Here is a 17,276-nt window from a genome sequence, read left to right as displayed (position 1 = left end):
GTAAAATGCAACAGCCACATTTTGGAGAATAAAACAAGTCATTGTTGCTTGTGTGAGGTCATCGTGACTAAACGGCTCTCAAGGTGTCTGGCAACAACAAAGAAAAGACACTTTATATCCCGAGGCTTTGTTTGTAATTTCCTCAGTAAACTTTCAAGATCCTCTTGAGACTGTGGTGACATTTGAAGCTGAGATGCGCAAAGCAGAAAAGCATCCTCTGCTTGTTGTCGCTGCCAGTGTTTTTTGTTTTTACGAGTGAGAAAGCAGGTCAGGAATGTGTGTGGGCAACAGCGGAGGACAGATCACATTCAGAAGTGCTTACATCCCTGTTTTTTTTGCTCTCTAATCTTTCTTGGTTTCTCTGTCACTTTAACAGGAAGTAATGCCACGACAAAAATAACACACAACAGACTTTATTTTTTCTTCTACATATTTACACTACAGTGAGGGGGCAGAGTTGCACATGTGACACTGGAAATGTAAAATGCACGAGAGTGAAACTGCAGAACAAAGGGAACTGACATAAACAGAGCTAAGAAAAGGAGGAGGAGGCGCTTCTATTATAGTTAAGTAGATTAAATATTTAACAGCTGCTGTGATGGCCACATCAACAGAGAGCAATAACTGACGTAAAGACAGAACCTCATACTATTGAACTTGAGACTTTAAGAAAAAATTCCTTTTGAACTGCTGCCAACTTTGAGAAGGAAGGCGGACTGTTTTCCCAAAATCACACTGAAGCAAACAAAACAGACAATGCACAAATATTACATGACTGATAGTTCAGCCAATGATTTACTAGAATCGACGGCAATTTATGGAAGTTTTATTGTTCCCAGGTTGCATGGAGAAGTTAATGTGTTCTCTTTTTAAGCTTCACGCTAACAGAGAATCACCCACTTCGGACTTATCAGCTTTAAAATTAATGCTTGCAGCATTTATGGGAAATATTAAGGAATGTTAAGCTGCACTTGGTTGCTAAAGCCTCGGCCAGCAAGGCTTTAAGACGAAACTAAATAAAAAGAGCAACAGTGCAGAATTGTGAAACCAAATGAGTCTACAAGCACATTATAAAGTGCAAGCAGCTGGAACAAAGGAGGTGAATTGCTTCATCTTGGTCTTGGGCCAACATAAACTGCACTTTATGAGTCAATTGATACCAAATTCAATGTGCTGAAGCTAACTGATTAGCTTAGCATGAACATTAGAAACAAGGGGACACAGCGGGCACTGCTCCATCAAAGTGACTACCAAAGCCTTGAAAGATCAGTTTCGTTTGTTTGATTACACAAAAACTGAGAGCGAGACCATTTCCCCCTATTTTCAATTTGATGCTAATCTAACAATCAGTTAGCTGGAGCTTCATATCTTCTGTACAGACATGACAGTGGTACCTAAGACTGCTAAGAATGTGAACTGCCCAAAATGTCAAAGGACAACAGACAGAGCGTGCTAAAGGCCAATTCATGCTTTCCAGGTTGCAAGGTTCACGTGACGACATTTCATCATCCTGCCAAATCCGCATAGTAGGCTGATGTGTACCTTTTGTAGTATGAACAGAAAGCCACGCAAGCCCTCTGTCTGCTTTCAAAGTCCGCATTGGGCTCGTGGAAACGATGAATGGGCCTTAACCGTGCTACATGGTCCAGACTTTCTCATAGCTGCTCCTCCTCCATTTTCACCTGAACCATGCTGTCCTGTTGCATGGCGGGGTTCAGAACGCCCTGATTCAGGTGAACCATGCTGTCCTGTTGCATGGCGGGGTTCAGAAGGCCATGATTCACGTGAACCATGCTGTCCTGTTGCATGGCGGGGTTCAGAATGCCCTGATTCAGGTGAACCCTGCTGTCCTCCTCCATGTTCATCGGAACCATGCCGTCCTGTTGCTCCGACTGCGGAATGTGGTTCTCGCAGACGAGCATGTTGAACTGCATGTCGCTGTATTGGGAAAAGTCCTGCGGGTACGAGGAAAAGTTCGGGTTGAAGTTCATATCCATGTTGGCAAAGGTGAAGTTTGGGTCATTCAACACTTGCCAAATCTCAGGTATCTCCATCAGCTGGTTTATTAAGGCAGCATCGTCTGTGGAATTGGAGTCCTGGGGCTCACTGTGACACATTTCTGGCAAAGCAGCAGCAGCAGCGACGGCCTGAGCAGTGCATGGCGTTTCATCTGCAGCCATCATGTTCTGATTCCCCAGGAGGAAGGGGATGGGTGGTTCTGATGAAGGTGCCGTCTCAGCTGCAGGAGAATCAGAGTACAATAGAAATAAACCGCTTAGAAACGTGAATAATTATCACTGAGTAGGTAGAAAATTTGATGCTTGGATCGTGGGAGTCTTTCTAAAACGCAATCGGCTAAAATTAATTCGGTGCAGAAGTCCTTCTGTAAATCCTATCTTGAAGATTGTAATCATCACTTTTTGTTTGAAGCATCCCAGAGAAGTATTGATTTAGCTACATGTTTGTTTTGAAGGATGTAGTTTGTAATGCTGTTGAACTGTATCGAGCTACATTGAGAGACAAATAATTACACAGTGAGGATCCTCAACGGAAACACGACTTATGTCTGAATAACTAGAACACTGTCACTGTGAGGGATTGATGAAGCCAGCAATGTTCCATGTTGGATGTCTGAAAGAGGCTTAACATGAACAACTATTTGTATTAGGCAGTACAATTCTACAGCGCCACAAACTAAATCCTCTAGAGGGACCACACAATCAAAACAGCTTCAATTTAAACATCGTTATACACACTACATATTTTTTCCCACAGTGTGTATCAGTCATCTTGTGCAAAGCCCCTTTAAGGTCATGAGGATAATTTTTTGAAGACTTCTTTTGTGTTTTATGCTTTGAACTCTGTCTGATCCGTATGAACAGTTAGCGTGCTGGTCCAGTCCGGCTGGAACAAACTGTCTGTTTAGCTTTTAAATGCAGATTTTCTACAGTATCCACCTGCTGCGTATACAGTTATTGTTCTATCTGTGGAGCTTCGGTGTCCAACTCTTACTACAATATTTGAACCTGTATTTCTTCTATGATGGATGTGTTTAGTTTGGAGTTTAGGAATACGCCCTCTACTGCAGCACGAGGTCAGTATTACAACCACTGAAAAACATCATCACATAATGGTAACTACTACAGCCACAGTGATGGATACGTCCTCCCAGTCACACAGTGCAGACGTCTGCCTGACAGACACAGCTGAGGGAGGTACAATATTTGACAGAGGCAGGTTTTCTTTGTCTTAACTGGTTTGACAAAAGCTAAAACCCCAAGCAGAGATAATGGGAATCGCGATGGTACCAGCACTCCCATAAATAGTTCTTCCGACGCGTCATTGGAGCAATTCTTCTGCACAACATGCACCGATGCATGACGCCTACTTCAGTCAAGAGGAACAGGTTGTTATTATGGAGAACTAGGAGGAAGATTAAATTTATTACAGTACAAGACACTACCAATGCAAATTATTCAGGAGAGGAAAGCTGGTAGAAAACTGCCAATCATGTAATCTAATATATTTATTTCCTCACTCACTTCATTGTCAATGCAACTGCTTATTTCGTACATTACAGCTACAAAATAGAGCACTTTAACTTTAAACGTCACGCATTCATACACGATATCTAAGTTAATTTAGGTCTGACACTGTCCCATAACAAAGGATACTTGGAAATGACTTTAGTCATTGGCCAAATCAAAGTAAAATTAATGTCATTGAATGAATATACTCTGTTACAAATACCAATAAATTCATCAATTCTCTAATCTTTTTTCTATTAGCTGCTGTACCAGCAGAGTACAATGGACTCAGCAGCAAATCAGGACCAAGCATTAAAACTGTGTTCTTGTATTTACTGCATCATTAACTATAAATGAATGTAGGTTTCCATGGCAATGCAACGTATACAGTTTACGCTGCTGTAAAAGCACGGCTTCATTCAGTGGGATAACTTATGCACAGATTATAACAATTTTACATTTATAACTTATTCCCTTGACTGGGAACCTGTAGTGCTACTAGAGAATATCATCAGGAAAAGAACTGGTGACAGGGTGTCTGGTCTCAAAGCTGTTTTAAATCCCAAACTCTGAACAGAACGTCTGGAGAAGGTTAGCTGTGCAGCATCAGTTACCATAGTGATCTAGCATCTCATATTTCTGATTTTAGGCTCAACATAACTCACTAACCTACTAATCTGACTTGTTAGGAATCTCTGTGGTCACAGCCAGCAACCTTCTGTAGATTTTTACAATTCTGGCTGCGACATATTCATTTGTAATAAGCAGTAGAGAGAGAGAGAGAGAGTGTGTGTGTGTGTGTGTGTGTGTGTGTGTGTGTGTGTGTGTGTGTGTGTGTGTGTGTGTGTGTGTGTGTGTTTGTGTTGATAGTTTTGCTGGCTGGGCATCTCCTGAGTAAACAAATAAACCCATCTGTTAAAGAAGTATCGCAGGTTTAAGTAGTAACAGCTGGACGCTTCCAGACACACTGAACCACAGCAGCAGCTGAAGTCTGAACAATAAAAGCATATAAAAGGCCACAGCTTCACGGTCACAGCCAGGCAGAGCAGCTGCAGCGCTGCTCACAAGCAGCAGCTGGACACCGTCTGAGATCAGCCTTTTACAATAAATGATGCGCATCACCCATCCCTTCTGTAGCATCTGCAGTGTTTCCCTAAACAGACCGTGTGTTATAACTGGACTGGACCAGCACACTAACTGTTGACATGAATCAGAGGAAGTGGAAAGCACAAAGAGGTGATGCAAATCAGCAAAATTCTCACCCTAGCTGAGCTCCGTACAGTCAGGTCCTGTGATAATCCCATTATAAACATATCACATGTTATAAACTGTATATGTGGCGGTTTGTGGCTTCTGTATATTGCAGCAATCTGGCAGTTTTGGCAAATGTCACGGTGTCATGTGATCTACTCATCGTCATGTGACAAGCTATCACACACTAAGGAACAGGCAGAAAACTGCAACTGTTGTGTTGATGTATTCTAATTCAAAATGAAAATCTGTTAAGGGGTATTATGGAACTTTCCTAAAAGCCTGCTGTAAGAAAGTGTTCTGAAAAGAAATCTGAAACTCTTTCACAGCACGCTTGTTAATTTACCATCATTATTGTAGCAGGAAAAAAGAAAAACACAGGTGTGTTTCATAACAGGAACAACAACTCTGTACCATTGAAGCTTCTCAGTAAGTCCTGACAGTAGGTCAGCATGAACAATGGGCCTTTACAACAACAGGTACAGGTGTAACAAATACAACAACATTTTTAGGGTTCTGGTATTCTGTCCGCTGGCTCACTGAGGGTGCTCTTCATTATGCTAATAATAGTTCCTCGCTGACTCTTTTCTGACTTTGGGAGGAGCGCAGATTGAGGAAACACAGGTGTATCCTACACAGATGTCTTTTATCAAGTGGCGTGACGTATGAATGCACCTTTCATTGGTGTCAGTTGTATCTGACAGCTGTGTAACTGATGCTGTTTTGGCCTGACGCATTAGAGCAAAAAAAAAAAAAAAAAAAGATCTTTTGGCTACTTCAGCTCCTCTGTCCTTGTGTTTCATCTTCTAAAATATGAGGAATGAAAATGAAAAGCACCCAGTTATGGATTACCAGGACACTTACAAACAGGCAGACACTGTACGAATTAGGAGTGATTTAAATGTTGAATTGTTGAGCTGATATATTTTAGTATTGGCTGATTTTCTGTAGGATTGGTCGTCAATTGAAAGGCAGTTCAAATATGATTACAAAAGATTAATTGCCTAAATGATCTGGTCTCGTAAAACTGGTGGAATTGGTAGTATTTTGAATTTTGGTCAGTCTTCCTGCAGTTTCCCTCATGGCTGCAATCTAAACATGCACTCTGAACAGTAGTGAGCTTGTTTTATCATTACTGGAGCAGGATTTTACTGTCTGGAAACAAACTGTGCTATTAAACTAAACTTTACTCAAAAAACAGCTCCATATTTGTCTTTTTCTTCCTCATTTTTTGTCCATTGTAGAATTACACAAAGAAAGGCTGCCTTATCTCTTGTCAACATTGCTGAGGACGTGGTTGTGTGATTTTAATAAACTTTACTGAAACTGACAAAACCTGCTGGGGATTCCATGTTGTTGTTCAGTAGGTCTGTCACATAGTCCAAGAAAAACATGCAATCTACAAGACTCATGAAGACGTACAGCACCTGCTCAGCTTTACTCAGAGCTGATGTTATTAGTAACAACGGTGCTTCGTGCTATGATAAATCTAAATGTTTACAGTCTACACACAGACACAAAGGTAATCATGCTACAACTCGTGTCAGAAAAAGTAAACACGAACAAAGAAAAAGGTGAATTGAAAATGCAAGCCTCACCCATCACGCAGGGTTTATCTGTGATTCTGACGTCTGACTTTATTGTCGCTCTCTTCCGCTTCACATCGTATGGATCTGAAATTGAAAGACGTGTTATTGTTTAAATGTAACCCGCTGTATCTGTTTTAGAACAGGTTTAATGCATTTAGCTGATGCTGTTAACTCCTTGTTCCTGACTGACCCCGGTTGTGTGGCAGGTAGGTGAAGGTAACCGGCTCGCTCTCCATCTGGTCTGAGACGCGACGCAGGACGACGTTGACCTCGACTTCCTCTGAGAGGCCCTGGTCCTGGTAAGGCGGCGTCTTGAAGACGATGGCGATCTGCCGGTGGACGTCTGTCTGGGCAAACTCACCGTTCGCCTTCCACGACCCTCGCCTGAAGATGATCTCTATGTCGTCTGTGGATCAGCAACAAAACATACAGAGCCTTCTTAAACAAGGAAAATGAGAAAACCAACTGAGACCTGATGCCAAAATACATGTTAATTCTATTTAAAATGTTGCAATTTATAAGACAAGAGAAGATAAACTTTATTTATGCTTCAAGATAAGTTCAAAATATTTAACCTTCTTTTTTTCACTACAAAAATATTTGGTTTGGTATTTGGTTTTTCTTAAAACTATCACCAAAAACCAGCAATTCAGGCAGCAACTGCTGCAAATCAAGTCGAATACGAGGTGTTCTGTATAACAAATGCCATTTAATGAACATGTTTCCATGGCAACATAAGACAACTCATAGAGGTTGCCAAGTTCTGGAAGATGTCCAATGAAAAGTCTTTTCAACAATGACTAAAAAACAACTGGATTTCTGCTCTGACAGTAAAAAACATTCTTTGAGCTGAAAACAAGTTTAAATAAAGTAATTTACTGTCATTAGGCCCCATAAAAGTGTTTTTATATCAGTAATAGATTGTTTAATAATTAACCAAAAGTTTGGGAGTTCAAAAAGGGAGAGTCACATGATAACGGAATAATTTATTCTGCAGACAATGTTTTTACATTTTAATTTTGCAGTAGAAACTGGGCTTTTCCCACATATTTTACCTTTACAACTCCACTGAAAGTTCCCACTTACCTTTCTGCACTTTGTCACACAGCATGTAGATCTCCGTCTTGCCGGTGCAGGAACCTCTGTACTGGTTCAACAGGCAGATCTTCAGCTGTGACGTAGTCGTGGCCTCTTTTAAAAAAAAAACACACACATGACAAAGCGTGAGAATCAGGAAGTATGTTTGTTTATTTTGAGGGCATGTGGTCATAACGTGGGCATCAGTGTGTGTTTTGCAACGTCTCACTCTTGTCATAAATGGGTTTGGACACCACCGGGCTCAGAGAGTCTTTCCTGCCGTCGTCCCACTCGAGCTCACACTGAAAACACAGACGAACCGAATTCATGTCCATGTCTTCAATGCCCTTTGAGTGACCAGCTGAGGAGTGAAAAGACACAAAAAATCAGTCTTGATGTCCGCTTCGAGGAGCAATACTGAATTTTGACAGGAAGTGAAAGAAGAAAGTATCTTTCTTTATGTGTGTTTGTACTCCAGCTCACTTTGAAAGGGGTCAATATTTTGGTTTCTTCTCTTCTGAAGTGAAATGTCCAACTCTCTCCTCCTCACACATTGAATACCAAGGTTAGCAAAGCTGCAAATTCAAACAAGTTACAAAAAAAAAAAAAAAAAAGGTGTCAGGACATTTTGTATGTTTGGATGCAGAAAGAAGAAACAGATCTAAGCTGAAATACAAACAAAAAGACATAGTGAAACTTAGTGAACATGTCAGGAGATGAAGGAAAGACGGATGTGCACCTGTGACGTCGGTTGTTGTGAGGATTGAACGTGACCTTGCAGATTCCTGAACCGTTTGGACAGTCTTTACCCACAAGGCAGTGGGGGTGAGGCCGGTGTGGGAGGTCTTTGGTCACCAAGGAAACTGTAACTGTGACCCTCTTTAAGTGGTCAATGGAACCCTGAATCTGAAAGAGAGGCATCAGGACCATGAACAAACTGTTTCTACCTGAAGATTTAGCACTTCACTGTGTAACTCTGAGAATTGTGTGACAGGATAAGATGAATTATTCCCTGATCTACGGTAAATTCTGATAGTAGTCATTATTTAAAATATACACAACAAAGCGAGGCAAATGTCAAATTCAAAAAAGTTTAAAATAAAAATACACAAAATGTTAATACACGCAGCGAAAAACTTAAAAAACGTTGCCATCCAGAGCAGGGTAGCAACTTATGCTCAATGCTGATTATTTATCTACTATACGTCAAAAAGTTACTAAAAGTTGGTCATCGAAGAGTTCAAAGTGTTGTTCTCCAAACCGATTGGCCTTCTGAATCACCAAGATTGCTGGCAGTTAAAAAGGCATAAATTCATGAAAATCAACTATTTATCGCCAAAAAAACAAACTGCAAAAACAGAAAGAATTCATTGGATTTTCAGTTTTCCGATGGACGTTGAACTAATCATGGGGGATGTATCGTTTCGATTCAAAACTTAGTTAAAACAATGATGTTTCATGAAACGCTATTTTATCCGACATGTCTCATTTATAAATTTGCCAGAAATAAATAGTTTGCAGATTCTTTAAGAAAGAAAAAATTCTGTGCTCCTCAGTGCAACTCCAATGTAGTGAGTGATAAAAATTGGGGGACTTTTAAGCTGAACTGCAGGAAGTGTTTACAGAGAGCACTAAGAAAGCAAGTATAGAAACAAATTAAAAATATAAGTAGTACAACATTTATAGTATGTAAATCTTTGGGTACTTGGAAAATTAATTAACTTATTCCACAAATTAACCTACACATGAGCAAGAATCTTACTTGAATAACTCAACTTCAGTTACACAAACTGTTAAAAGAACTTGTCACTTTTCCTGATGGTGTGAAGACGAGGTGAAGATGAGTGTGTGGGAGTGTTTGATAGTACGTAGGCCGGGGATGAACCTCCTGTTTGACCACACTCTAACTGGGATTTGTGGGGACTTTCTAATCGATTCTAACAGCCCACATCCTGCCAGCTCCACCTATCTCCACCAGTCTGCACAGGGGGGTTCAAGTGTACACATCAAACAAGATCAGCTGTGGTTACAACCTTCCTAACCGTCTCTGAGAGCCAGTAAACCCCCTCTAAGTTCTGAAATAGAAACCAAACTCCAGCACCTCTATCGCAGGCTGAGTCTTGTTGCTGTCGGTGCTGGACGCCCCCAGGATGCTGCCGGCCGAGCGTCCCTCACACTCGTAGCGAAATCTCATCCCTCTGTCTTTGGGCTCCTCCACCACCACCATCTTGGGCTTCTCCAGAATCCGCTCCAGCATCTCGGTGTCGCCTTGGTTCTGAGAGGAAACGGCGGAACTCTTTGAGGCCAACGAACAGGAGGAGACTCGACCACGACCGGCTGAGGAGGAGGAGGATGAGGAGGAGGATGGAACCCGGGAAGGATGAGGCGACGCCATGTCTCTGCTAGAACACAACGTCCCCTGCAGTGCAGAGTAGCTTGGCTGTGAAAAAAATAGCAAAACTGCTTTATTAACATTATTTGACATTTATTTAAACACCGACCCACTGATGCCGAAAGCAACAATGACTCAGACAACAGATAAAACAATACAAAAGGCTTCGGTTAAGATCACACACAAGTACGAACACAGTTATTAACCGTTAACCAGTCATTAAAATATCAAACACATCAGTTTTATACCCTGAGACAAAGATGAAACTTAATTCTGCCAAATAAACCTGCAGATATATGATGGACAAATGCCCAGAATGACTTTAAAGCTGCCATTAAATGAAACAATACGATTTTTACGATCTTAAAAATGAAAGGTCACCGTGGCTCTGTTGTGTCCTGGTTTGAACTCAAGCTTATGGCAACTAGTGTTAGCAAAGTTAAAAGAAATATTGCTTTTTGAGTCAGTTTGCGATGACTCCTCTTACTTTAAAGCTTTGGTGGTGACCAGACATCACTTTGCATTAACAAAGAAAAAAAATAATTTTCACCACAGTTTCTTCATCAAACCAAAAACCTCAAAATATCTTTAACCACTAACAATTCACCCTGAGCTCCGATAAAATCTACAGTTTCTACTGACTTAAGTGAGGCACTTTTACTTTTGCATTTTCATTTTCATATGCTTTCTACTCACACTCCTCTGCATTTAATTTACATAAAAAACACATGATAACCTCATAAAATACCTTGTTCAAGAGTTCAGTGTCTAGCTGGGGTCTTGTGCCACCTCTTAGACCCTTTTTGACATGTTTCTCCTCTAAACTTGTCAGATGATTTCATCAAAACACACATTTGAGCCCCACAATAGATAAACTGATTGAATGTTTCACAAAGAAAGTGGCAGATTTAAAAAAAGTACAAGTTTGTTTTGCTTTGTTCCAACCTAATTTAATATTCCACAACCCCTCAGATGTATTAAACTACCAAACTACTACTAACCGTGTATAAATTATGTAAAACGAGTTCTTTGTTGACTTGTTTTTACCTTGTAAATCAATGGTTAAGATCCACCTCCTCTATATGGAATTCAATTCAAATAGAGCCTGATTTCATGTCTTATTCTGTTGTATCTTTCATTCACATTATTTTATTAACTTTAGCACAAATTTGTCTTTTAGTTATTGAGCTTTGTGGCCTGCTATTTTACCTTTACAGCACTTAATCAGCTTCTGCTTTATCTCAAATGTGCTTTAGAAATAAACTTCTTACAAGTGTGTCAATATTAACTATTTTATATTTTACTTCGACTTCATTTTATATCCTTGTAATGGTACGTTAATGAAGTAAAATATCACACAGACTTAGAAAACAACATTAACTTACAGTCAGAGGAAAATGAACAGCTCTAAACCAGTTTTTTATACAGCCCAGAACCAGACGTCTCTCAGGTATTGCAGATGAAGCTGGCAGTGAAAACAAGCAGCAAAACTGATTCGCTGCATGTTTTTCCTTCATACATGTGCCCTTTATCAGAGCACAGCATCAACCATGTGCTCTCTGACTCCTCCTCTTGTATATGATGTCTTATTTTTTCCGTTACACCACAGACCATGGAGCTTTTCCGTTCCCACTCGCACTTAAACCCTCTTTTACTTTCATTGTCTGTGCTGCTCTTTACTAATCCATGTCTCTCCACTAAGCCTCCTGATTGGCTTTAAAGAAAAGAAAGCAAACGCATCGCAAAAAAGTTTAACAAGACACACTTAAGTTCCAGACTAGCTGAAGTAATGACCCAACAACAGATTGATGATCAAACCTGCAGGGAACAAAGTAAAGACTCCTTTGTCAGCCGTGTAGCAGTGAAACAGCCTGAGAGCTCATTAACGGGCTGCAGAAGAGATCTGGCTGATGCCTCTGCATGAGACCAAGTTCACAATATCCTGACGAGGTTCAGACGTCTGATGTCAAAGTCTGAGTATCGGCATACCTGTTAGCATTAAAACACTGAACCTCAACAAAAGCCTGGCAGGCCGAGCCAGCGAAACGGGAAACAGGAACTCATCTCAGCCTCCACCAATCGCAGACGCGACCCTTCACCTCCAGTGGGTTTGGCCAGTAAACAGAAAGGACGGCAAACTGAAAGCAGGAGTCAGATTACAGTTCTTCCTGCTCCTCCTGCCCCCTTCCTCTCTGCCTCCTCCCATTAAAGCATGCTGGGGAGGTGTGTCAGCCTCCATCACAAACGCTGCAAACAAACCATGTTTACACACGTGATTTAGCAGAAACAACCCGAACCCGGCAGATCTGTGGCTGATAGAGGGTTAAACTGGTCATCGTTACCTTTCTGTGCAGGTCACAGCGTCACTGCAGTCTGATCAGATTACAGCTCCTCTGAGCTCCCTGCTGCCTGTAAACCACGTGCTTTCTGCTCAGAGCTTTACCAGCTGCTCTGTGAGGCAACAAAACATGCAACCATCTGCAGGCGGCACAGTTACCACGCTGCACTTTATCCCACCAACTTTTAACCCTTAAAAAAAACACCTCTTCATAAAAGCTGCAGCCCACTCTTCCATCCTAGCATCCTAGCAGAGAGGAAGTCCAACTGAAACTTCCTCTGCTGAGTTACATATTAACACACTTTCAACAGCAGCATGTTTCATTTTACTTTATTACTCACAGAGTCTCTAGAATGTCAGAAAACAGGGAGACACGAGGCAGCATCTTCCAAACACTTGTCAGACTGGCTGCCGACTGTAAAAACCATAAATTTCAATCATAATTTTTGCATTATAATTGAAAAGTTGTTATCTATAAATCTTCTAATGACCAAGTGACTGAATCTGTTAGTCAGCTACTTGATATATTCTAGTTCAGATAAAGAAAAGATGGTCTTAGAGCAAAAAGATAAATGCCAATATTTTCCCTTCAGTTTCCCTTAAACTGCCCTCTGATTCTAGGCTTGACATTATTATTATTATTTGGTATTATTTAGGGCATTTCTGCAGGGCTCCACAACTTCAGTGAAGACTTTTTAAGACACTGTTGACCCCACAAAGAATCCAGTTTACTACTGCAATGAACACTCAAGACCTTTGTAAAAATAACATCAAGAACTTCCGTGTTAAACAGTGTCTGTGCCACAGCTTTCTCATGCCCCAAACTGCCCCCTCTTGCCTTTTTTAAACACCTAAACCACACCTGAAGATAACAACCTCCTGGGTGTTGCCACCAGACACTTTGGACGATGTAAGAAACCGCTACATGAGGTGGAAACCACACGAGACCGAGTCAAAACAACAGAAATGACTACACTGACTCAAATAGAAGAAAAGAGAAAAAGATACCCACCTTACATGCAGCGCCTCTTGCCACCAGCATCGGCGTGGAAGTGGGCGAGGAGCTGTGTCTCCTGTGGTTCTGACTGAGGGGAGTCTGACAGCGGAGGCTGGCAGGAGGAGGAGGAGGACCAGGGAGGCGACCAGCTGACCGACTGTTGTCCTCTGAGATAATTCCTTCAATCAGGTCTAAACAAAACAGATAAATTAATCTAAGTTTAAACAAAATGACAGAGAACAGTGCAACCTCCTGGATAAATGAGAAGCTGTGCTGAGCAGGTGAAGTTTCTATAAGATTTCTGCAGGTAGATAGTCAGAATTTTTTTTATATCTGTTAATGATGTTGGTTTCATCATCAAAACTTTACATTATTTTATGAAATACACTATTCAAATTGTTTTGAAGCTAACTGATCAAGAAACACTAAATGTTTCATAAACTTCCACTACAACAGTAAACAACAAAGACTTATCTCAGTGTTGGACTAGTTTCACCAGTGAAAGTTCAGTAGAACAGTTGCTATGGTTACCAGCGGGTAAATATACCACTTGGTTTTTGTGGTCTGCCATGTCTGACACTAAAACATCTAAAAGACATTTACTCAAAACAATTGTAAGAATTGGTTAGTAATTTGAAAATTTTTACTCAAAGAATCACTCATTCCAACCTCTAAAATGTGACTATTTGCTGATTTTCGCAAGGTTTTGTATGACTATTGTGATTGTAATAAATAAAGCAGTCTGATTTTTTCACACTTTATACAATACTGCTAAAAATTAAGTGGGGAAATAGTGGATTAATGAATACTGAATATTGGATAAGTGCAAATATGTAACACAACACTAAAATGATCCAAAACTTACAGTTGCAAAATGCTAAAAGAAAGTTAATTTGTTTTACATTTAAGCTACACTATAAAAAAAAAAAGTAAAAAACTGTGGAAATCTGGAAGCAAGTGTGTTAGAAAAAAAGCAGCGGAATATTATGATATTAAAGAAAATAGTAAAAAATCTGAAAATAACAGCAAATGTCTGTTAACATTTTATTTTTTTGGTTGATTTAAATGCAGTAAAAACTGTAATTTTAGAGTCACACGTGAAAGAACAAACAACTGTTTGTAAAAATACACATTTTTGATGTCGACATTATTTACAGTTTGGCCTTTTTTTTAATAAACATTAAACATGCAAATTAATAGTTTATATTTTCTACATTATTATTATTATTATTATTATTATTATTATTATTATTATTATTATTATTATTATTATTATTATTATTATTATTATAGCTAATAATACCTTCTTATGTGATTTTATGTGACATGATCTGGAATTTTTGAATGGTACATATTTTTTTAATTCTAAAAAAAAAATAATTAAAAATAATTTCTTTAAAATAATGGCAAATACCTGCAAAAATAATTATGTTTTGCTGATGTAAAATTGGTAAAGAAAATGTGTAATTTTACAGTCAGATGCTGTAAAGCCACAAATTATTATTTATAAAAATACAGAATTTTCTTAGTAACTTAACAAAACTGGGGGGAAAAAAATCTGTAAAATAACATTTATTTACCTAAATTATTTATTTAACAATAGTGTCATTTTATGGTTGTAAAGCAACAAATTACTATTCATACAACTACAGACTTTGGATGTGGACATTATTTACAGTGTTGGTCTGTTTTTATAAGATTAGCATCCAAACTTTTTTCCTATAATTATAATAGATATTATCTGCAATTTAACAAAATGGGGGACATCTGTAAAATATCTTTTGTGTTTGATTTTACTACCAAACACTGTAAAACTAAACAATTTGGTAAACAGAAACACAAATACTATTTATAATGGAGCAGATATTATGCACAACATCCACTTGTTTGCATTTGATTAACATGTAAATTTTTTTTCTCTAGTTAAAGTAGATATATTTTACAAAACAATGAAAAGCTGCAACATAACAGTTAACAGGTTAAAAAAGGTGTATTTTCATGGTGTGTATGATAATAGTGTGGAACATGGACTGAGCATATAAATAAAGTGGGTTTATATTAATTTTACTCTGAAATAACTTGAAAGTAGTGAAGTTATCAGGTTAAATTCTAAATTTTTAAAGACAAAAAACACAAAATAAAGTGTCAAGATCCTAACACCACCTCTGGTCCCTGGAAATTCTTTATTATTTGCTATTTTTTATTGTGTGAAACGTTCAGTTTTGGACTCGACTAATACGTGGAGCAACACAAACCGAGACCAGGAAGCAGAAACACTGATGATGCGTTACTTCTCTTCCTGCATGAGATCAGCTCGGCTCAGACTGTGCATGACTTCGTGGCTCTTGGAGATAATTTACTCACCGAACTCTGATGACAGGCCTCGATCCGGCGCAGGGAAGTGGGGGAGCGCGCCGGGCAGGAGCGCGCCGATCTCGGGGATGGGTGTTGGCTCCTCTGCTATGACAAACCACATACCTGAGGATGAAGTCAGCTCACACACACGCACAAAAACACGCAGATTAACGCTGAAAAAAACCTACCAGGGGCACCGTTGAAGAGGTCCATGTCTTTCATCGCATGTGAGGAGACTTTAACTGAGCTCGGCGTCCTGGAGTCGTTTACAAACCGATGTTTGGGTTTTTTTGTTTTTTTTTAAAAAATCGCGTCTTCTGCTTTCAATCACACTCCGCAGCAGCTCTTAGCGACCGAGAAGGTGTCAAACCGCCTCTTAGACATGTGTTGAATGATTTCTAACACGCAGTTTGTCTCAGTTTTGTGTATCCGCAGCTGCCGCGCTCTGATTGGCTGTACGCGACGTGGAAATCCCCGCGGCGTCACGTCTCCTCCCACCCGGGAACTCCCCCCACAGCGAGCCGCAGCGCCTGAGAAGCCGCGCTCATTTGAATATGCATCATGTGAAGGCCGAAACAGGCCACAACAGGCGAGCTTTTTCCATTATGTAACGCGACTGCAGTGATTTTTGCATTTTTTTTTTTGCTTCATGTGCAAAACTGTCCACACTCACCTGATCAGAAGCAGCCTCAGCCACATCTGACATTTCTCCTGGTTGCATCAGTCCTTCATCCTGCCTCTGCTCCTGTTTACTCCAAACCGAAAGCAGCGGGAAATCCTTTTTTTAAATTTTTATTATAGCTGTGAATCTGCGCCAATGATCTCACTGCGCCTTTACGCTCCTTTTCACCACGAAGCTGAAGTCAGATTGTAATTTTGCAGTTAAGGGGAACGTTAAGGGGAACTTAACTTGAAGCAATCTCAACATTTTCCCACCTTTTAATGATGTAAAATCATTTTAGATAAACAATTAATGCTGTTTGAAACCCACTTTCAAATTTGTGAGGCATTTATTTTATTGGTCAAAGTGCCTAAAATGTGAGATTTGACAGCTTTTTCTTGTTTTTTCATGCAGCTCACACTAGACCTGGTCCAGATCTAAAACCCCGATATATCCAGAAATTGGTCAGATATGGACTAGATAGTTTCTTGTAGCATCTTGTGGTTCATTAAAACTTCCTTCGGTTTGTCAGTGCATCTTTTTCATACAGATATTCAAGTGGAGCGTTTCAAATAATGTCATTCTAATTCAGTGTCATCCTACGAAATTCAAACTTTTAAAATATTTAGCAACTTCAGTTCTAATTATGTGATTCCAGTTCAGTTTCCAGTGGCCCATACGTCTGTCCATATAATACTAAAGTGCAAAAAGCAATGAGTAGAGGATCAGTCAGTGTGCCGTATTAAGCCCTGAAGCTAGTGAAGACAGCATCAGTCCATTATCCTGCTTCTACTCCCGTTTCCTCCAAACTGAAAGCAGCTGCAATTCCATTCTTTTTTTTCAGGAATAATTATGGTTGGTTGGTATCGTTTACGCTCCTTTCCACCTTGAAGCTGAAGTCACATTCTGATTCTGAAGTTAAGGGAAACTGAACTTGAAACATTCTCAACATTTCCCCACCTTTTAATGATGAAAAACCACGTTAGACATTTTAGATAAACACACAATGCTGTTTGAAACCCATTTTCAAATTTGTAAAGCATTTGTTCTGTTTGTCAAAGTGCCCAAAAGGGGAGATCTGACAGTTTT

General features: G+C 39.7%; 1 protein-coding gene across 6 annotated transcripts; it reads right to left on the bottom strand.

The window, feature by feature from the left end:
• Positions 1–397: 397 nt before the first annotated feature.
• On the bottom strand, positions 398–15,978 carry relb (v-rel avian reticuloendotheliosis viral oncogene homolog B). Of its 6 annotated transcripts, XM_035944964.2 has the most exons (12): positions 15,715–15,978; positions 15,536–15,631; positions 13,187–13,362; positions 9,546–9,884; positions 8,184–8,350; positions 7,928–8,019; positions 7,674–7,805; positions 7,454–7,558; positions 6,558–6,773; positions 6,377–6,451; positions 2,035–2,239; positions 1,708–1,955 (listed from the first exon to the last, which is right to left on the bottom strand). In XM_035944964.2, the coding sequence occupies exons 1-12, from the start codon at positions 15,746–15,748 to the stop codon at positions 1,862–1,864; spliced, it is 1,731 nt and encodes a 576-aa protein (XP_035800857.2). In that variant the 5' UTR covers positions 15,749–15,978; the 3' UTR covers positions 1,708–1,861. The 6 variants fall into 6 exon arrangements, with proteins under 6 accessions (XP_023119070.2, XP_023119068.2, XP_023119071.2 ...); XM_023263302.3 differs by having other exon boundaries at positions 398–2,239; positions 15,536–15,628; positions 15,715–15,977; XM_023263300.3 differs by having other exon boundaries at positions 398–2,239; positions 15,715–15,976.
• Positions 15,979–17,276: the final 1,298 nt, after the last annotated feature.

Source organism: Amphiprion ocellaris, chromosome 7 (genome assembly GCF_022539595.1).
Source record: "Amphiprion ocellaris isolate individual 3 ecotype Okinawa chromosome 7, ASM2253959v1, whole genome shotgun sequence".
In the NCBI taxonomy this organism is placed as follows: Eukaryota; Metazoa; Chordata; class Actinopteri; family Pomacentridae; genus Amphiprion; species Amphiprion ocellaris.
This window is presented reverse-complemented; position numbering and strand designations above follow the sequence as displayed.